At 30.0% G+C, this 23286-nt stretch overlaps 1 protein-coding gene across 2 annotated transcripts; it reads left to right on the forward strand.

Moving 5' to 3' along the window:
- The first annotated feature begins 4368 nt into the window (after positions 1-4368).
- Positions 4369-23173, forward strand: LOC130890677 (protein mini spindles). Of its 2 annotated transcripts, none has more exons than XM_057794894.1 (26): positions 4369-4653; positions 4777-5094; positions 5926-6304; positions 6694-6851; positions 6938-7161; positions 8087-8281; positions 10374-10554; positions 10914-11162; positions 11481-11673; positions 11784-12182; positions 12285-12505; positions 12812-13183; positions 13335-13514; positions 13643-13965; positions 14018-14262; positions 14681-14918; positions 15227-15401; positions 15495-15649; positions 17130-17359; positions 17705-17893; positions 18909-19062; positions 19276-19452; positions 19889-20076; positions 20777-21113; positions 21175-21460; positions 22412-23173. In XM_057794894.1, exons 2-26 carry the CDS (start codon positions 4878-4880, stop codon positions 22564-22566), a joined length of 5820 nt encoding a protein of 1939 aa, XP_057650877.1. In that variant the 5' UTR covers positions 4369-4653; positions 4777-4877; the 3' UTR covers positions 22567-23173. The 2 variants fall into 2 exon arrangements, with proteins under 2 accessions (XP_057650877.1, XP_057650878.1); XM_057794895.1 differs by having other exon boundaries at positions 4391-4653; positions 11484-11673.
- Positions 23174-23286: the final 113 nt, after the last annotated feature.

Here is a 23286-nt window from a genome sequence, read left to right on the forward strand (position 1 = left end):
TAATATGCAGTAGTTGACATTCAATAGTGCATATCTTCGTAAAAATACACTTCAAATAAAAAAGCTTTTGCGTTTGATTCATAGCAATAATATGAACAAGCTTCCTACAAAATGGATATATTTGAGTATGCACCATAAATGTGTTCCAAGATGCTCATCATGGTATTAAAGACTCCGAAATTACACACTGGTAAAGGGAATTTTGTTAACCATTTTAAGTTGAAAAGTAACTTCACGGACGTCTGTAGCATTTTATGCAAATATTTCATTCAAGTTCCAAATAAATTTTTTGTTTAATTTATAATGTTTTGCGGGCTCCCGTTTGGCATACTAATTGGTTGTCTAAATCAGTAACCTAAATGGGTGAAAGGACAACGTGGGAAAATTTACGGCGCACTAATGTAAAAACTCGCAATGGGCCAAAATGGTTTCGTCTTATGGATTTATACATCAAATATATAATAGCTAATTAAAAACAAAAATGAAAGGCATTTCACGAGTGTAAGTTATTAGAACTAGAAAAAACATACAAACTTGACCAACACGTTCTTTTGAAGATAAATTTAGTTGTACCTATCACGTTTCTTTAGTATTAGTAAAATGTCGGGTTTGTTACTAATTAGACAAAATTATTATTTGTTGTCAAGGTGCGCGAAATCAATTAAAAAAAGCCTGAAGTAATCCATTAGAAAAAACTAATAATGTTGAATCAAGCGAAGATATGTGGAAAATTAGATACATATTTTTTTAACTCTGTAATAGTAGTTATGATAACAATAGAACGTCCAAAGAAAGGGCAAAATAAAATATTTGCTATTGTACTTATTTATCAAGTAATTAAAAACCGGGTGCGAAACATCCAGGGTAGGGATTAAAGGAATATAACAAGTGTTTGGATACATAATTTTCATATTAATTGACATTGGTCTAGATTGGCCTTTGTGGATTTGGGCAGATTTCACAGGCTGATCTATGAATCCCCATCTACCTTAATTCTTATTTTAAATTCAATCTTAATTTATTGGTTATTACCTTAAACTAACAAAAAAAGCAGAGCTAGAAATATTGAATACTTATGTTACTTGTCAGTTTTAATATATCATTTTATTGGGGGCACCTGAAAATTGTGTTCCAGCTCTACATACAATTTAAACACTATACACTACTTTTAGTAGCACAGCTCATTTTTGAATAAAAATTCTTTAAGAGCTATTGTTGGCCGCTGTCTGTCTTTTTTATTGCCTGTAAACTATGAATATAAGCTTATAATGTTAGATACTCAGCCAAAGTGTTTGCCATTAACAAGTACAGATAGTTGTAAAGGCCGATTTATATTAATACAATATCTGGCGCCTGCATCAATGTAAACGTGGTTCGATCAAGTCCATCTTTCAGTTTACAGCATTTGATCTAAATATTCCATTCACCTATTTTTCGACCCAGTGAACGCGTATAAACACTACGCGCCAGTGAATGCCAGGAAATGAGAAGGCAAACAGCCTTGCCAAAAAAGAGGCAATGACCCTCCGTCTATAAGGTGATGTTAAGAAGCTTCAAATTATCACCAGATTCCGCAAGAGAAATAACTAAAGGTAATCATTATGGAAAATTTATTTATATCAAAGTTCAAAATTATGTTTAAAAGCATTCAGTGTAATGAAACATGTTAAACTTAAAAAAAAACAGGACAATTTTCACATAAATCACATGCTGCTTGTGACTTAGACATAGCTCCAATATTACAAACCCTATATAATTGTTTTAAAGCAATTTGTTTAGTGTTCAATATGTGAGAAAAAAAGTAAATTTATATATTTTTCCACCTACAGATTTGGACTAATATAAGTTTTGTAACACTTGTGTATTATGTAAGCAATGGATTGAAAAAGTTTTGTGAAAAAAACACAGAAATCTATAAAAAAGCTCAGCTTAGCTTAGATCTACTGCAAATTACACGAATGTTAAGTGTTACAAAATCTTTAAATTGGTCCAAATCATCTGGAAGGGAAAAAAATATAATTCAGCTTGTCACATATCAATCACTAACTCTTTGTATATATTTATAGGGGGCTTGAAATGTTAGAGCAGTATGCAAGACACGCAAGGAGCTTGTGGTTTCAGTGAAAATTTTAATTTTGGCTTAATGTAGGTCTTCATCTTCTTGAATTATTAAGAGCAAATTTTTCAACTTCATCGTTATTTTGCTGAGAAAGTAATTGTTTCAAAATGTTCTAAGTTCACTGTGTTTTTGCTTAGAAGCCAATTAAGTGCCAACTATGGATATAAACGTGGAAAGCAAGCCCTGTTACTGCTACATAGATGAACCTCCAAAACATTTATATACTCTGGCACCAATATTAAAAGATACACAGTATTGTGCAGATAGATTTCAATCAATTGACTAATAGGTATCTGCCTGTATCAGTCACTTGCAAAGATTTAGGAGGGAGACAAATTAGATATAATAGACCTATTCAAGTAGCTGTCACTTGAAAACAAATATGATGACACACACATTTTACTTCTGTTTTAACATGCCCATCTCATTTGAATCAAAAAGTTCTTTACGATACCATTTTGCGCTGTCATAAAGTATAGAAGTAGATCTGTGAGGAATGATGTTTTTGTTTTAATTCTGGCTATTATTTCAATCAAACAAATCGCATCTCAACCAGCGGTCCAAGGAACATAGAAAACGATGGCTAGATGCTATAGAAAAAGTATATTTAACAGAAGAAAAAGTAAAATATACAAGAGTAGTCTCCAAGCACATCATTTCCAGTACGTGCGTATGATTAGTAAACTGTTGAGTCTTTTACAGCAGTCTAAGAAAAGTATTCTCCTAAGTTATGTTAGCTAGATACGGCAGTCCAGCTTCTGCTTCTTTTATATCATATAAACCGGTACGTCTGGAGGACAGATTAAACCTTGACTCCCCAATTTAAACATAAGCTAGATAATAGGTGAAACTACAAAAAAAAATAGGTACGAAAGAGGAAAAAAACGTCAAAAGGTACAAAACATGATAAACTGTAAAGTAGAAAATGTAATTATAGTAAAGTTGTAGTTAGTAAAGTAAGATACTTCATTCAATAATTAATTCTGGGAAAGATGTTTGATGAAGCCTGCTTCTTTTCAAATACTTTTTTTGCCTCTAGTCTCAACTGTAATTGGGCATAATTTAATTTAATATTATCTTTTCATGATTTTTGAAGAATATCTTCAGGTTTTACTAGAAGATACTGAATATATTGCTAACATTAATAAAATTACCAAGGTTTGGGTTATAGATTTGGAGTATCAACATCAACAGCTTATTCGTATTTTAAAAATGTTATTGCATAATGGCTATAGGATATAAAAATTTGCTGTCGTCAATAGAGAGATTTTATTAAAGAAACATTGTTAACTTGTTTTAAGGAATCTTATTCAGAAACAACAAATGATGTGTTTTAAAAATAAATCTTGGGAAATGCAAGGCAACAGAACATTGAAAAAATAGCAAAATCCAGTGGTCACAATATCATTAAATATGTTGTTTGTCATCCAGCGACCATATTAATGTTGCGCAGGTAATGGTTCTGGATTGCCCTAAACTAGTTTACAGGTTAGACCTCCAAATTATTAGCACTCTTCACAAGTCATACTGATGATAATTGAAAATTTTTTGACTTCACAGTCTTTAAAAATGCATTACTTATAATCAATTTATTACTTGAATTATGTAGAAAAGTTACTTTGCACAATTTTTACTCTGGAAAGACTTTTTTGGCAACAAATTGCAGCTACCAACTAAGTTTAGAACTTCCACGATTCAATTGCCACTTTTCCCAACCGAAACAAATATGTATCTTACACAGATCTATGGATGAATTAGTACACTTCCTTCATAATATCGTTATTTTTCAACCCCTTTTTCTAAAATGACTGCTAAATAATGTATTTGAAATGTTTAATATTCATGGACGCCCTTTAGTTTTCGCATTTTCTCGTCGATGTTTTACATATTTTACAATTAAATAAAAGCTATATATTGAAACTTTTTTAATATACTTAAAATTATATATAAACAAGAAAATAAATCCATAATGACATTTAAAATAATTTTTGTTTTACTTTACTTGTTCCGTAGATTCAAAAATTGAGTTCTAATTTGGTAAGTAATAACTTGAAAAAAAATTTCTCTGTGATTAATTCTCGTGCCAAGCGATATTTAAGTTCTCATGAAAATATTGTTGATAAAATATGATTATATGAATTCAATTTTTTTTTGTTTTAGCACGTTAAAAATAAAAATTATCAAATCTTTCAAATATTTAGTCAACTAAGACTTTCAAGTTGGCTAAACTGACACAAATTTTGCTTGATGTTTAAAACGTCAAAACGTACCAATGAACGGATAACTTTTAAAAATCAATTGAAAAAGAGGTTAGACATTACTTAGTGCCATTTTGATCGTTATATTTTATATATCATATTTCATCAGTCTACAATACGTGTACATAAAAAATATATCAATAATATAATCAGAAATTCAAATCAACCTTGAAAAAGTTTTAAGATTTAAAATTGCCGTTGGTGAAAAACTGGTGGGGGGATTTATTCAAAACGGACATTTTGGTTGGACCAGTCTGTTTTTATATCTTTGGCTAGGTAGGTTCTTAAAGAAATTCTTAGAACTAAAAATAAGTTTCCTTTCTTATTAAATTGATTTGAAATTTTTCTCTGATGGTATATCCTATATGTGTCAAAGCCTTAAGCTTATACTCTTTTTAGGTCTATACAATGAATGAATCATAAATCGAGATCACTACATTCTGAAGATAATTTTCGTTCAATCTCTACGTATTAGTAAGTTTTGTTATTAATTTTAAACGATGGAAGACGAAGAATACAAGAAACTTCCAATTGAGGACAAATGTGTTCATAAATTATGGAAAGCCAGGGTATGTGGATATGAAGAAGTTACAAAGTTATTTAGACAAATTGACGATGAAAAATCTCCGGAATTCGGTAAATACCTGGGATTAGTTAAAAAATTTGTTACTGATAGCAATGCTATGGGGCAAGAGAAAGGATTGGAGGCTACTTTAGGTAAGTACTACATATTGTTAACAGTAACAACTTATTATTTTATTCCATTAAGAGAAACAAAACTACCTTCAGTTTTGTCAGTCACATACTTATTGCTAACTATTTCCAATGTATATTTTGTAAAAATAGTATTTGCCTTTAATATTGTAGCCAAATAATGGATTTCATTTTTACTCATATTTCAAATGTACATAATTTTAATCATTGATTTCATGGTAACATATAAATACTCAACAAGTAGACAGCAATAGCGAAATTTTTTAAGAAAATAATTGGCTGCTACTAGAATTTAGGTTATAGAACCAATTATACAAAAAATATTTTTTTTTAATTTGCTACTAATCAGTTTTGAAAAAGTGGATAAGTCTTAGAACTAATCTTACTATTCAATAAAGAAAAAATATTTTGTAAACTTACTTAGTAGCAAATAATATTTATATTTTTTCATTTTCACAACAAATTCTAGTCATAATGTTACCTAATTTTTCAAATGTTTCTGTCATCTATTTTTAAATGTTCTGATCATGTAGAAAATTGATTTTTTCATTTAAGTTCAATAAAAGAAAGAATAGGAATAAAATGGTTAACATTTTTTCTTCATCCAAAAAAATTTGTAGCAAGACTTTGTTGAGTTAACCCTTACCAAATCACACTTTTTTCATTTTTTTATTTTCTTAGCTACAGGGATACTTAAATACTAATAATTCTCAATCTTTCTGTAATCTCACACTCATCACAATTTTTTTTTGTCATATATGTGGTATTTATGAATTTGAATTATAATAGTCAATTCTAAATAGATTAAAAGCAATCTATAATTCAAAATTGTAGCATATGTAGAAAATTACGCCCATGCTGGAAAAACGGTATCAGAAGTAATGTCAGGAGTTGTTGCAAAATGTATAGCTGCACCTAAGACAAAAACCAGAGAATTGGCACTCCAACTTACACTTATGTATATCGAGATTGAAAAATTTGAAGCTGTAGAAGATGAACTTATTAAGGGCATGGAATTGAAGAATCCGAAAATTGTAACAGCATGTGTAAATGCTTGTACAACAGCTTTGAGAGAATTCGGATCAAAGGTCATTAATGTTAAACCACTTTTGAAAAAAATCAGTGTCCTTTTGGCAGATAGAGACAAAAGTGTTAGAGATGAAACTAAACTTATGATTGTAGAAATGTATAGATGGATAGGAGCTTCCCTTAGGTAATGTTTAAATAAAATAATGAAAAAAATTTATGAGGACAGGAATGTAAAATTGCTAACTAGCTTGATATCAGCTTAATTCTCATTAAAATGTCCTTTTAAATTCTAAATTATAATTTATTGTAAAACTCTGGAGTAGTGGAGTAAAGCCAGTGGAATAGTGGAATTTATTATAATTTATGGTAAAGCTCTATTAAAATTCACTCTTGTAGATTGGAATGAAGCTGGTTAGTTATTTTATATCGATATTCATGAAATTTTTTCTTTTGTACACATAAATTGCACTGCAATATTTGATAATTGTAATGATCTTAATTTAAAAATGATTCTTTATTATGAACTAATAATATACTACAATAATAAAATAAAATTGATATAAAAAATTTAAGGCTACAACTACAAGCAGCTAGCTTACAACCTGTTCAAATAACTGAATTAGAGACTGAATTTGCGAAAATTGAAGGACAGAAAGCTGTTCCAACCAGATATATAAGATCACAGCAAGTAAAACAGGCTAAGCTTGCTGAACACGTTGCAGCTGGTGAAGGTAAGCAGCTGATATTTGGTAATATTTTTATATAAAGCTGTTTTATCTTTTATAAATATTTTTTGTTTGAATTCATGAAATTTTAGCTGAAGAAGAAGAGGAGGAAGCTGAGGTTGTTCAAGAAATTGATCCTTATGAATTGGCAAGTGCAGTAGAAATTTTATCAAAAATGCCCAAAGATTTTTACGAAAATGTGGAAGCTAAAAAATGGCAAGACAGGAAAGATGCTCTTGAAACTGTAGAAAATTTGGTGAAAACTCCTAAATTGGAAAACGGTGATTATGGCGACCTTGTAAGAGCACTTAAAAAGGTAAGTAAATTCTACCAGTTTTATTTGATATTATTGATTCATTAACTGTAGATTATGATTAACATAAGTACTATTTTTACAACTTAATTATTCATTTGTTTGAAATAAATCCTTAGCGATAAAAGGGAGAGTCTAGGTAAATATTCATTTATGTCTGATCCAAACTAATTAAATATAAATATCCTTAATAGCTTTTATTATATACCACATATCAATGATTATGTACTCTGATTTTTTTCTTTTGTTATTGACACACAAATAGGTCTGGCTAGGTTTATAATAAGCTATTATTTGGTTCACTAGGGCGATTGATTTCTTTTGTGTCCATGACCTTCAGTAAAAACTAATTTATTCGTAAATAGAAATGTGTAAGAAGTTATCCAATTGGATAAACTATTTGTACCAAGCAACAATGTAATTATCAATTATAAGTGGACAATTTAATAATGTTATTTTTGATTCATAGATTTAGTTATTAGATGGGCTAAAGTTTTTCATAATATATAAGATATCATGTTTAAGAAAACATTGTTACTACAAAAATTTATTATTTATTTAAAGTACTCTCAAAATGTTTGTTGAAAATGAATTCTTTTAGTCTCTGGTGGAGGTTAGTGATAATCACAATTCTCCATTCTATTCCCTAAATTCCCCAAGCTATATGAAATGGTATGACTAATTTATGAAATTTTGGTTATAAATAATTCAAAGAATTCTAAAATGTATATATGTTCTTTAGTTGATTTAATAATGGTATCTATATTTGTGTCGATATTTTCATTGAAAAAATATATTTGTGTGAAACATTTTATTAAAAAACGTATTGAGAATCTAACAATGAAACACTCAATACTAGACTTCTATTTTATAGTTGTGCAATATATTTTTCAAGTAGCAATGTAAACAAGTATTTAACTTATTTCAGGTAATACAAAAAGACAGTAATGTTGTATGTGTTGCAATCGCCGGTCGATGCATAGCTGGACTCGCTAATGGCTTAAAAAAGAAATTCCAGACGTATTCTGGATTCTGTGTGTCAACTATTTTAGAAAAGTTCAAAGAGAAAAAACAAAATGTTGTATCAGCTTTAAGAGATGCTATTGATGCAGTTTATTTAACAGTGAGTATTTACATTTGTTTTAAAAAACAATAGCAAGTGTTAATTTGACTATATTTGCTTTTGGATTAATAAAAGCAGCTTGTGTTTTATATCTCAAACTATTCAAATAAGTACAGTATGTCCCTGCTTAACATAGGCGATATGTTCTATCAAAGTTAAACGTAATGTGAAACAGCGCTAAACCAAACATTTATTTCTCATAAAAATAAAAACAATATCAGATCATTTAATCTATTCTGTGTTTCCAATTTTCTGCTTTTTTGTCAAGAACGCATCTAATGTATTTTGCATTCTGTTAGAATCTGCTTACAACTGGATGAAGCATCTATAACATCTCGTCTTGCTTTTGAACTCTTCTTAATTTGGATCATTTTCAACAAATTGGTCTATAATTTCAGTTATAGAGGTCAAACCATCAAAAGTTTTTTTTGCTCTTTTTCGAAATCACTACTATCAATATTTTTGTTTTTGTCTTGCTCAGTTAATTCCTTGAGCTTATCATTAGCAAGACTAGCTGCTGTTTCTTAAACTTTTACTTTGACGTCTTCCACATTTTTTATTAGACTCCCAAATTACAGGTAAAGTTGATTTAGATATGCTTTTCATCGCTTTTGGGTTTTTGGAGTGGTAAACTAGTAGTGGTTTAATTTGAAATCTCCGCTTGCATTACCACCCAGTAGAAGTGTTAGGTGATCTTCCGTAGCTTTAATTCCTGATTCTCGTTTCTCTTCAAGGGATAGAAATGTTCGTTTTGGCATTCTTTTCCAAAACAGGCCTATTTCATCAACATTTCAGGAGTATAGTTTCCTTGTTCAATTATTGTTTTTAATGAATTCAACTGCCGTTTTCATACCACTACTTGCTGCTTCTCCTGTAATCTTTATGTTTTGAAAATTATTTTGATGTTTAAATCTATTAAACCATCCTCGACTAGCAAGTACTTATGTCACTTGCCTCAGCCAGAACGTAATTGAAAATTTTTCTAGCTTTTTCCATTATGATAGATTGGCATAATGGCATATTGTCTAATTGCTCTAATTTTTAATGGTTACTGATTTCAAATGTATTTGCATCTAACTACTGCAAAGTTTGTTTTAATCACTTTTCTACTTTGAACTCGTAATTTAAGGTCTGTTATCTTCTTTTGTTAAGTTTATAAACATGCCTTTTGATTTTATTAGTTGATTTATGTTTTCATATGTGCATTTAAACAACTCATTCATTAATAACTATAAATAGAAAGTGGATTAATTAATCACATTGAAAATAAAATTTCAAGAAATAAAGTAAAACTGGACTTATCAGTTTGCATTTTTCTCCTGGTAATTATAATGTAATCAGTAATGTATTCCTGTGTGATTAAATGATTTTTATCTCAATTACAAGCCAATTAAATATTTTTTTCTGAGAATTGTTTCATTTCTAGTTACATTTTCCAAATATGATTCAAGTTCATTGAATTATTAGAGATAAATTTAACAAAAGACAAAGAAATTTTAATTTTTTCAAAAAAATTATCTCGATTGAATTGATAGGCCATTTATATTTAGTCAACACTTAAAAACCAAAAGCTACAAAACCCAAATAGTCAAACTATAATTACAATAAGCAGAATCAAATTATATTGGAAATCAAACCTCAAATTCTATTTGATGACAAATTTCCAGAGTAACTGATTTGTACGTTCATCTAATTCTTGATACAATAAATAATTCAAAGATTTTTCACTTTGCTTCATCACTTCATAACCTCTGGTCAGCAGAAATATGAAGAATACGATTTTTAAGAAGAGAATTTTATCTATAAAGGTAAAGCTCAGAAGCAAACTAGCACCATTGGGAATGAACTACCAAGAAAAATTCTTGGTGTAACTAAAGTAAAAATATCGCTAACAAATGGTTAACAAAGAAGAAAACTTTGACTCTCGTAATGAATAAAAGAACACTAAGAAAATTTATTGAATATTATGCAAATCTTCATAATATTTTATCTAGCTATAGACAGAATCCAATTATTAATTCAAAATGTGCGTTTACTGACGATGTCATGCTTATTATAACATGAAAATTGAAAATTTCTTTCTAATTTTTAGACAAATCTTGAAGCTATTTTAGAAGATGTTTTGGAAGCACTCAATAATAAAAATCCTTCTGTCAAAATAGAAACCTCACTATTTTTAGCTAGAGCATTTACTAAAACTTCACCAACATCTGTTAATAAAAAATTACTAAAAGCTATAACAGCGCCTTTAACAAAAAATATAAATGAATCGGGTAAGTTTCATATTTATCTCTTTTCTTAATATTTCGTGGGTAATTTCGTGTATTTTATGACTGGATTTGTACATGATTTACTTGAATTTTCATTTTTTGCAATAACAGTTTCATTTTCAACGTATTATTTCTACTTGAGCAGTCTAATGCCATTTTATATTGCTCTAGGTTTGTTTTGCTACGAGTTTTGAACTGTATTGTACAATTCCATGTATAAAGTCAAAGTTCTTCATTAGGAAGGTTGATTTTTTTTCAAATTTATCAAGTAATCAGTTTATTGTTTTTTTCAGTTTATTTCAGTTTCCAGTTTTAGTTGTAATTCTTTAACTCTGTGTTATTAATTTTATTAATTATTTCAGATCAAAATGTAAGAGAAGCATCAGCCGAAGCTTTGGGAACTTTGATGAAACTTGTGGGAGAAAAAACTATTGCTCCTTTCTTGGTAGAATTAGAAAAAGACAATTTAAAAATGGCCAAAATTAAAGAATTCTGTGATAATGCTGTTATTCTTGTAAAAACACCTGGAGCTAAAAAGGAAAAAGTTGCGGCAGCTTCCACAAAAGCTCCACCTAAAGCTCCAGCTACTAAACCTGATAGTAAAAAACCTGGTAAGAATAAAAACAATTTTTCACAACTCAACATTAATTTTATGGAGGAACTATAAAAGCTACTTGAATCAAAATTAATTCTGTAAGTGAAGGCTTTAGAGAAAGTATTCAACTTATCTTTTAGTTCTGGATTGAACTGAACTAATCTAGAACATTTAAAATTATATTCAAATATGTTTTAGTAATAATAAGAAATAAAAATAAATTGATTAAAATATTCTAGTTGGTTTCGTTCTACGTAAAATTGATGTAGCTTTTAACAGAAACTTTAGAGTATTTTTAATATATGTTGCATTAAACTTATGCACAAAATATTAGCAGCCAAGAAGAAAGCAGAAATATCTTCAGGTACCGCCACCGTAGTGAGATCAAAAGGGCCAAAAACTTTATCAAAGTCATCATCTCAAAATATTGAAAAAGAACTAACAGATGAAGAGGTGGATAGTATAGTCAGTGATGTCATTTCTGCTAGTATTATAACTGATATTGCAAGCACCAATTGGAAGTTGAGGTTAGTAGCTCACCATTATCATTTTTCAAAAATTTCCTCTTACACTTTTGATGGACTGAAATGTACACTGAAAAAAGTGTATCAGAAAGATTTTATATGATACATTTTAGATTGGCTGCAGCTGAACAACTATTGACAGAAATAAAAGGCTTAGATTCCAAATCAGTACCTACCCAAGCTCTAACAAAGTTTATTGCTAAAAAGCCTGGTCTCAAAGATACAAACTTTCAAGCACTAAAAGCAAAATTAGACGTCATTAAATATCTCGCAGAAAATACAAATTTCACTATAACATCTGCCGGTTGTTGTGTTGCCGAGATTGCTGAAAAGTTTTCAGATGCTAAAAATGGTACTTCCGTTGCTGAAACTTTGAGCGCTATAGCTGAGGCTACTACCCTAGGACAGATATCAGATATGGTGTTGGATTTTGCTTTTGAACAACGGAGCCCTAAGGTCCAACAAGAAGCGTTAGTATGGTTATCTGGAGCTATTAAAGAATTCGGATTTTCGTGAGTATATAATTTTTTAATATGTTTGTTATTATTATTTTGAAGATTCTGAAACATTTTCAAATTATTCTTGAATATCTAAATTTATCCTCATATTTCCAGAAACCTTAACATTAAGTGTCTCATAGACAATTGTAAAAAAGCTTTGGGATCTACAAACCCGGCTGTCAGACAATCTGCTATATCACTACTAGGAGTTATGTACTTGTACATGGGCGCTACATTGAATGTATTTTTTGAAAATGAAAAACCCGCCTTGCGTGATCAAATTAATGCTGAATGTGATAAATATGAAGGTGAAAAACCACCAATACCAACTAGAGGTGAATTTACTTTACTCATACTCATAGATAAATTTATTGATATGCAATATTTAAATGTTTACTAATTTCTCCTCATTTTTTCCAAAGCACCAACATCAATCATTAAAATTATCATATTTTTCTAAAATTCAACTGTCAACACCTCTCCTGCTTGTGATTTTACTTTGTTGTAGTTTTGTTATTAGCATCCTAATCAAATTTGTTTAAGTCAATACCACTAAAATAGGAATTTTAAAATGACATTTTTTCAAATAAAAGTATTCTTAAAGAAATTTGAAAAATTATAAAAAAAATAACATTTTTTAGGAGTGGTAAAGTCTGCAAGTACTGACAGTTTGGATGTAGTGGAAGACGACGAACCTGAGCAAGTAAACATTCAAGATCTCATTCCTAGAGTTGATATTAGTGGACAGATCACAGAAACTATTTTAACGGAACTTTCAGATAAAAATTGGAAAGCTCGAAATGAAGCTGTAACAAAAATAGCTGTAATAATTAATGAAGCCAAATTTATTAAACCGAATTTAGGTGATTTACCTCAAGCAATAGTCATTAGACTAACAGACAGTAATGTTAAAATTGCTCAGTCCACTCTAGGATTATGTGATTCAATATGCAAAGCCATGGGTCCACCATTCAAGCAGCATATTAGAACATTCTTTCCAGCCATTTTACAAGGTTTGATTATTTTTTAATGTTTTATAATTTTTTATTATAAAATAGATATTTCTGTTACTGAATATAGTATATCTTCATAAAATATTTATATCACTTAATATTTTTTATTTAATTATAATTGTATGTATATATCTACATTGATTTTTGATAGGTTTGGGTGATAGCAAAGCTTCTTTAAGAGCTTCTTGTATGGATACAATAAATGCTTTTTCTGCACAGTGTGGTTATAAGGAATTTTTTGAAGGAGAAATGATAGCTGATGCATTAAAATCGGGGTCGCCAGCGCTGAGAATTGAACTTTGGAATTGGTTGGCAGAAAATGTTCCAAAAAGTAAGTATTCCAAAAAAGTTTCATACTTTCAGACTGGATGTGGAAAGAATAGAGTACACAAAATCCATTGATCAGCATAAAATCTACAACTTTGTGCTTGGTAATGTTATGTAATAAACTATTTTCAGTACCTCCCAAGCAAATACCAAAAGAAGAACTAGTTGCATGTATTCCACATCTGTACACCAATTTGGAAGACAGAAACGCCGAAGTTAGAAAAAATGCACAGGAAGCTATTTTGGGTATTATGATTCATTTAGGATACGAATTTATGGCTAAGCAAACAGAAAAACTTAAACCAGGATCTAAAACAGTAGTATTAGCCGCATTAGAAAAAGTTAGACCAAACTTACCAGTTAAACCTTTACCCACCAAGAAAGCTGAAAAAGAAGATAAAGCTGTGAGAGGGACAAAACCTGTTGCTAGTGCCAAAAACGCTGTTAAGAATAAGGTTGGTATCTTGTTGGTTTGTATTGAATGAAAAATTATTCTCTTATTTTTAGCCGGCTTCAAACAAATCAGCTGCTCCAGCTCAAACACGAAAAAAAGATGATGACATCGATACATCGCCCCTATTAGTCGCTAATACTTTGAAACTTCAGAGAATTTTAGATGAACAAAAATTGAGGGTTCTCAAATGGAACTTTACTCAACCAAGAGAAGAATTCGTGGATCTCCTAAAGGATCAAATGTCGGCTGCTAATGTCAATAAAACTCTTTTGATGAATATGTTTCATTCAGATTTTAGGTAAGATTAATAGCATTATCTATATTTAAAAGACAAAATTATAAATATTGAAGCATTGTTAATCTTCTCTCTTCTACGCTACTGAAAGTTTTCTTTAAAATATAATTACCATTTGAAATTAGTTGTTAACGCCCTTTTTAATAACATTAAAACATTTCTTTGGTTTAAGATGATGATCTTATAAAAAAGAGTTTTGGAAAATAGAGAAAACTGAAAGACGTTTACATGTATCCATCCTCAATAATTGAATATTTACATCTCTAATTTATATGGTACATGTAGTTTAAATAGTTGATTGTTATATGTTACAGAATTCCCAATTCGCAAAACAGTATTCCTATATCACTGCCAAATACTGATTTTTCCATATATTTCCAATTAATTTGGATTTTAGTTGAAATCTATTTTTAATTTTTAGGTATCATATTAAAGCGCTTGAATCTCTTTCTGATGATTTGGCTGATAATAGTGACGCTTTGATAGCAAATCTAGATCTCATTTTGAAATGGTTGACTTTGAGATTTTTTGATACTAACCCTTCTGTTTTACTAAAGGGACTGGAATATCTTCAATTTGTTTTCAACATGCTCATTGAATCAAAATATCGAATGTTAGAAAATGAGGTGGCCTCATTTGTTCCCTACCTCATTAACAAGGTAAGAAACCAGATTATATACTAATTTTCTAGAAATGTTTTTGGTGCTCACATGATCCAAGGAAATCTTCATAGAGCTCACACGAACCAAGGGAAGTGAACATCAGAAATCTTTTATATTTGTTCCATTACAATATTAAAGACAGTTGCAAACATTTCACTTTCACAAGTGTATATCTGTGTCGCCAATGATTAAACATCAAGTATTTATATTTGATTATGTAATTGATTCAGTATTACCTATCTGTCTATGAATCCATGTGTGCGTTACTCTATATTCACGTCACGAAAATATTAAAATGTTCACAGATTGGGGATCCAAAAGATTCTGTTCGCAATGGCGTCAAAGCATTATTAAACCAACTCAATAGGCTATTCCCCATAAACAAATTATCTCTGTATATAATGGATGGTGTGAAATCTAAAAATGCGAGACAAAGGGCAGAATGTCTAGAAGTTATGGGCGGTATTATTGAAGATTTTGGTGAGTAAAATTATGCAATTATTAGATATTCCACACCAACACAATGTAAACTAAAGTAGTTTTTCTTTATACATATCTCATTATAATTTTTAGGAATTACTGTATGTATGCCTACTCCAGCCGCTTGCTTGAAAGAAGTCGCCAAACAAATATCTGACAGAGACAATTCTGTGAGGAGTGCTGCACTTAATTGTGTTTTACAGGCTTATAACATTGTCGGTGAAAAAGTTTATAAGCTAGTTGGTAATGTAAGTATAATAAGAAACTATTTGTATCATCAACAAAGGCAATAACAAGACGGACTCGCTCGCCAGATTGGAATTGGTGAACTCACTGATGGGCCTAGAACCCATCCTTGATGTGGCTAAAAGCGTTGCTATCGTGTCTCTCAACAGTCTACTCGTAAGGCGGGCTCTGCAGAGATGAATAAAGAGATACCTGGCATGAGACAAGAGAAGGCACATATAGATGGACGGTCTATCTATATGGACCTAGGTTTATTTAGCATAGTTGCAAAAGAAAACATTCTTTCTACCGAGCCAGAGGACGGCCTTGGTGTATTGTTCTTAATAAACACTTTGCCTATAACAGGATAGCTTTGTAGAAGCTCTCGTTCTTGGCTTCCTTCGACAAAAAAAATGTTTTAAATGATCATATCTGCTCTCTTTTTAGCATCAACTGATTCCACTTCACTGCCAGAGTCAGAATTAAAATAAAAAAACTCGTCTTCTTGCTGCTGCAGTATTGACTGTTAAAAGCTCTGGGATTTCTGATATTTCCTTCCTTACGACTGATTTAAAAATGTTTATAAACTTCTTTTGATCAGCAGCAGTTAGACATACTAGCCACTTTTTTTAAATCTTGGGTAACACAGAGTTGCAATAGCTGCATATTTACTAGTTTCACTCAAAAGAGTGTAAATCTCTTCAAATCTTTTAGAATCGGAATAAGGAATGTTTACATTTTGAATTAATGGTTTTCTTATACAGAATTCCATTTTGGTTCATTTATTACTGCTTTTGAAGTAAAATATTTATGTATTGCATATGCTGATGGTATTGCTCTTCCAATAAATAAATAAGTAGTTAATAGTTAATCAAATTATCAAATTCACGATTGAAGATTATATATATAATAATTTGATTATGATTGATTAATCTTAACCATTTTAAATTTGATTATGATTAATTAATCTTAATCAAATTTTTTTATAATGATTTTCAATCATTAATTTTTAATCGTCAATCAAATATACTTTTGGGCCAACACTGGATGGACCTCGTATGTCTCATACCAAACAACCGCTCCAACTGAACAGGACTTCTAACCGGATACTGCCATCTCCACACCATAGATATAACGGACGATCTGGAGTGCCGTTGATACATGGAGGAGGACGAAACTGCAGATTACATCATCTGTGAGTGACCTGCAGTCACGCGGTTTAAACACTTGGGAAAGCTTCACAATTTACCTAATGACATAAAAGGGCTCAAGCCAAAGCACCTGATAGTATTCTCAAAGGACATTGGCCTTTGGGCACGACGGACCTATCTGAAGGCCTATGTGCTCAACGGCGCCTTGGCCGCCCACAATTAACTATGAACTATATTAGCAGCCAGCTTTGGAGTAAATAGTTGTGTTGTTAATAACTCCATAATAATAAATTGAAAATATTATACAAATATTTTTTTAATATTAGTTTACACAGTCAATTATATTTTACAGATATCTGATAAAGACATGTCTTTGTTGGAAGAAAGAATTAAGAGATCAAGTAGAAAAACAATGGCTCCACCTAAACCTGAAATAAATACGACTGTTGTGACCACTATTATATCTCCTCAGAAAGAAAATACACCTCCTAACAGAAACACTTTGGATGCTACTCATACTGTCAATGATGTAAATAATGGAAGTGATCAAGAAGATGTAGAGGAAGACATGTTACCGCCTGTGTAAGTACATTTTCATATAATTCACAACTTTATTACAGAACTTCAGGCCTTGAAGGCACATGGTTAAAAAATTTTTACAATTGAAAAATTTACAAAGTATATATTTCTAAATTTTTAAGCTTTGTTTTGTTCGTCTTTCTTTACTCTTTTTACTATACCTCTCGACGGTTTCTATCCTTTGTTCTCTCTCTCCACTTTGTTATTCCCATCCTTCTCAAATCAGTTACTTCTGTCCATTTCCTTTTCGGCCTGTCTCCTCTATATTCACAACTTTGTTTAATCAAATATTTTGTTTGGGATAAGTTGATTCGTGTTGTCATTCAACAATCAAAATTATATTCTTAGACTACCACAAATGATTGTAAAAGAACCACCAAAAGAAATACAGGGTCCATTCAAGTTAGATCCGGAATTTATGGAGGAATTGGAAAAAATGAAACCTGAAAAACCTGTTAAACCAAATCTTAAATCATACAATCTAGATTTCCTAAGTGAGGAAATCCGAATTCCTACAATTGAAGAAGCAAGAGCCAAGTAAGTAATAGATGAAGACACAATACACCATCATAGAAACAATTAAACCAACATAGAAAAAAACTTAAAATTGAGCTTGCTTTTTATGATATCTCATATTTTATCACTTAAGAGAATAGATTTAACTATGCCGTTTCTCAAAATACCTACCCACACTCACTTTTTCTAGAAACTTAGAGAAACCGTTTATTTTACCACCAAATTTCATATGAGAAGGTTGCATAGAACCTGGATACATGACCATATACGACAATGAAAAACTAGTCAATTAGGAGTAGCATTAATGCCCTGGATACATGACCATATACGACAATGAAAAACTAGTCAATTAGGAGTAGCATTAATGCATGTTTCTTTTCAAAGCCAATTAAGATTTAACACATTTACTCAATAGTTGCTCTTAATCTGCTTCTTTCTTCCATAATAGGTCTATCGCCTGTTTCTTCTTCAATATCTTTCCTCATTCTGCTTCTAGATTGTCACTCCATATCTTTTGTGGTCGACCTTCTTCCAATTATTCCTTGCCGTCTATCGTCTGTCATTCGACTAATGTATTCGCTTCTTTCTCGGTCTAGTTGTTTTTCTAGAGATCAGCTTGATAATTTTCAATTCTGCGGTCTCCAAAATGTTTATTTCGTTTTTGATGTTTCTGGCCTTATTTCTGATGTATTTTTATATTATGGTTTGATTGTTGTTTTGTAAATGCCATTATTTCTTGTTTTAGGTGTTTCTTTAGTCATGCTATGTTCTGAAGAAATCCCGAGCCCGTATTTGCTCTCGCTTTTTGCTCTTTTACCTCGTCTTCATAACTGATTATGTCAATTCTAAGTTGCTCTTAATATAATTTGTAAATATACAAATATATAAATAAAAAGAATTTCATTAGTACAACTATTCAAAATGTACAAGGTATGGAGAGGACATAGTATATGGTTTTTTAGGTATATCTCATTCATGTGAAATTGCTATTAAATTTGATATAATGAATTTGATATTTTTTCCCTTGTGCTTTTAGAGTGCAGGCTGGTGTAACATCACAACCTGTAAGTTTTGGAGAAGCTGTTTCAAGACTTAGTTACGTCAATACCTTGAGTCCTAAAAAGCAAGATCCAGTTATTGAGAGATTAATCAAACAAATGGCATCACAAAATCCTACAGTATCATTAGCTGTAAGTATATACTGTATCGTCTAGAATAAACAGTCCCAAAAAAGAAAAGGTTTGTTGGTGGGAAAATTGAGTATAAAACAGGTCAAGTTATTAGGTTTCATGTTACCTTCAGTCTATGAAGACGATAACTCAATATATCGATTTACATAACACATTTTAGTGAGGCCATTTTAATGATCAATATTATTTCATAATAACTATTTACATTTTTAGGGTATGACCCAATTACATGAAATACTTGCTCAGTCAAGGGGAAATGCATTTGTTGATTATGAAGACGATTTTATGAATGGAATTATTTTTCAATTCCAACAATTGCAATCTGCTGATCTCACCATGGATCCTGGTGCAGTAAAAATGTACAGAAATGTGTTGACAACCATAGATGCGGTAAGTTATTATAATATCTAGTAAATAATATATATACCAAGGAAAAATTAATTTTTCTTATTGGAACAAAGTTGTAAGTTGATTTTATCATTATTTTGATATTCATGATCAAGGTAATCTATAGATCAATATAAATAAGCAAATTGTCAGTGTCAATATCATATTTTTATAAAGACTTATAGAAAAGTCGAAACGTCAAAATTTATCTTTCTTTTAAAAACTATAAAACTATAAAAAAAAACTAATTTTGAAACAGAAGAGATCTTGTGGTATCTGGGTATATATATTTCATTTACAGAAGAAATAATTTATTTATTTTGTAAACACTTCAAAAATATGTCTTAAAAATGTATATTTCCTGTGTATTTGATCAAAAATTGAATTTTTATAGTAGTTAGTGTAGAGTACACTATTTTTTTATTCTCCTCTGTTACAGTTCTACAATAACAAAGCATTAGGTAGCCACGTCTCGGTTCCAGTGATAAAAGAACTCATGTTACAAATGATAACACTATTAGTAGAAGAACGGTTAAATAAGGTTCCCAATGGTGATGCTTATGTAAGGGTGATTAATTTACATTGTGTCAAGGTTATTGAAAGATCCGACCACACAAATACAATATGGTAAGATACATTCATTTACATACATGTCATTTGTTAGTAGATATTAAGTAAACTCGATTATTGAATGATGAAAAGTCTCTTCACTCATTATTTTCCACATAAATTGCTTTAATTATATTAATTTACATGTTTAAAATTTTAACACATTATTTGATAGTATAGTCAGTGATATAAAAATAGAAACAAATGTTTTATATCAATCTGATATTAGTGGGATGATGAATATGGTGCTTAAAGAACGTCAAAAACCTACAATGAAAGATATCTGTATAATAATTAGAATCACAAATATATCCTGGAATTAGGTTAGTGGAACTGGTTCCAATATTATTAAAAGCAATATATGAAATACTAATGATAGAATTATTTCATTAATAATATTTTTAACAAGCAAAGCCAAGCAAGCAAAGATAAAAAAATATGATCAATGCTATTAAAAGTATAGGTTTGCATATAATGTATAGTGTGATTTATGATACCATATGATTTAGAACAAATAGCAAATCCCATTTAACTTGTTTCTTTAACTACAGTAACGACATTTGTTATTATATAATTGTATTCATATGTATATAGTTCAAAGTCAAAAAAAGAAGGAAAGAGACTCTACTTTATGAGGATATTCATTATAACTTTTTAAAAAAGAATCAATTATTTAGTTTCAAAGATTTAATTGATAATTTATGAAAAAATTTTTCAGTGCTTTGGTGAAATTAATAAATGAGTCTATAGGTAATAGCAGTTCTCCTAGACTAGTAGATTTAGTGATGAAATGTCTATGGAGGGTGATCAAATTAATGCCACAGTGGGGTGATGACATTGATTACGACTCTGTATTGTTAGAAATACATAATTTCCTTAAAAAATATCCCTCATCATGGTGGAAAAATAAAGAAGTAGATACACCGTTACGAACAGTAAAAACTGTTCTCCATTCCAGTGCAAAGATCAAGGGTGGTACTATTATGTTACATTTTGGGAAGATTCCAAATACAAGTGAATCGGAGGTTGAAACCTACATTTTAAGAATACTAAAGGTATGAATTTTTTTCCAAAACTAATTAATCAAAGTTATTTATGTTAATGAAACAATTTTAGAGTTTAAAAATATCCGAAATTCAGCATATTCCGGTGAAACAAGAAATGCAAAGAAGATCACTTTCTAGAGCCAATCACAAAATGCTGACAGATATATTTCAAAAAATTGGTAGCAAAGATGAAACAAAGGAAGGGTTGAATTTACTTTATGATTTCATGCAGCAACACCCTGAAGCTGATATAGAGCCATTTTTGTCTAATAGTAGTAAATTTTTCCAAGATTATATTAAAAACGGACTGAAAGACATAGAAGACTCCAGGAAACCTTTGAAGACTCCCATAAATGGTAAGTTATCATTTGCATTTGATACTTAACAGTTTTATAAAGTGAAAGAAATGAGACTATTCCCGCCTGCCCCTAAAGTTATTGATTGGTAAAAACTTAGCAATACTTTTTGTTTCTGTGCATAACATGTAAATTTTGCTAAATTACAAAAAATGATTTATTTTAAAATAATCTTGTCGAAATATGTGACCTAGGTCTGTAATTGAATTAAAACTTAAACATTTGCCAAAAACCATAACCTTAATTTGAAGAGTGAGCTTCAGCAACTGTGTTGATTGGAGAAAAATTCCTACAGGCACAAGTAGTGCAACCATTTCTAGAAAAGGTTACTAGTAGCAAAAAGAAATTGAATATGTCAAGGACTGGGAATATATATTTTTTCAATTCAGTTTTAATCGGTTCTAATGCTAATAGAATTACAAAAAAACTTTACTCAAAGAGAAAATGAGAAACCAGTGGAAAAGTTATTATAATTTATGGCAACAGTTTATTTAAATTCAGTTAAATTAGAACTAAGTTCGTTAAAAATTTTACATTGATGTTAGGCAAAATTTTCAAGCTATCATTTTGAAGCAATCTGTGCAATAGAATGCAGTATACTTAGCTGTCTCCTTTTATAATTATACATAAATACATTCATTTTTTAGTTATATATTAACTCTCTTTTCCATTTCTGAACGCCTATTTAAAGATAAATATCCATTGTCGACAATGTTAATTTCAGTTGTTCCATCTCAATTAACATTTATATCCCAACCACTTTTTCATTTCTTCGATTCTTTCTAAATCCTTGAGTATATTTGCTTGCTTGCAGTTTTGTATTGTATCTAATACAGCACTTGCTCGCTATTAATATGAATAATTCTAAGAAAAGTGATAAAAAATTTTTACATTTTATCGCGTTACAGCCGACAATTTATCAATTATTACTGATATTTCTTTGATTTGTAGAAAAAGGTGTTGATAATATCCAAGAGAAAATGGAAATTGCAGTTTCACAGTCGGACCCTAATAAAGGTCCAGACTATTGGAAAGAAAGACTGAATATGTGGAATCAGCTATTTGATGACGTCAAATTGGGAAGAAACGTAGATGTTCCTGAATAAATTCTTAAATATACGTAACGTCCTACTAAACATTTCATATTTACGTGCAAAACCTTTACTGTTGATAAAGTAGGGTAGATGTTAATCATCAACGTAATCTACTCTTATTGTATGACCTACTCACATGTAGCCTATTTATTTTTCTCTAACATTGTGATAGATATAGCATTTTTTAGTGATTGATGGACAATTGTCTTACTTATACATTATTTCTTTGTGTTTTAACTTATTGTTAGACATTGGATAAGTAATCCTTATCAGTATTGTGCATGTAGCTACAAAAATTTAGTTTAACTTTTTAGAAAAAATGTCACCATTCTTCTAAAATGAATTGAGATACATTTTTAAAAACGATTAAATTCTTAGTTATTAGTGAAATTAATGGCTTTAACCAGATCCTAACACGATTTAACTTATCATTTTGTTGGACCAATATATTAGTTAAGATGCGCTAGCTATGGAGCGAATTACTGGTGTTAGGTACTTACCTACTGTCTAATTTTTATTTATACTGAGTGCCTGTAATCTTATTTTTGAGATAATTACTTTTTTATTACATTACAAACATTCTCTGTTACTAGTTTTAATAAAAAGATTTCTCAATTGATGTTTTGTTTTAATTACCTTATTTTTTATTATTTAATAATTGGAAAGAATACAAGCACAATTAGTAATTATAGTTTTCAATGAATATGTTCAACAATATATATATATATATAT

The sequence above is a fragment of the Diorhabda carinulata genome, chromosome 2 (genome assembly GCF_026250575.1).
Source record: "Diorhabda carinulata isolate Delta chromosome 2, icDioCari1.1, whole genome shotgun sequence".
NCBI classification, from domain to species: domain Eukaryota; kingdom Metazoa; phylum Arthropoda; class Insecta; order Coleoptera; family Chrysomelidae; genus Diorhabda; species Diorhabda carinulata.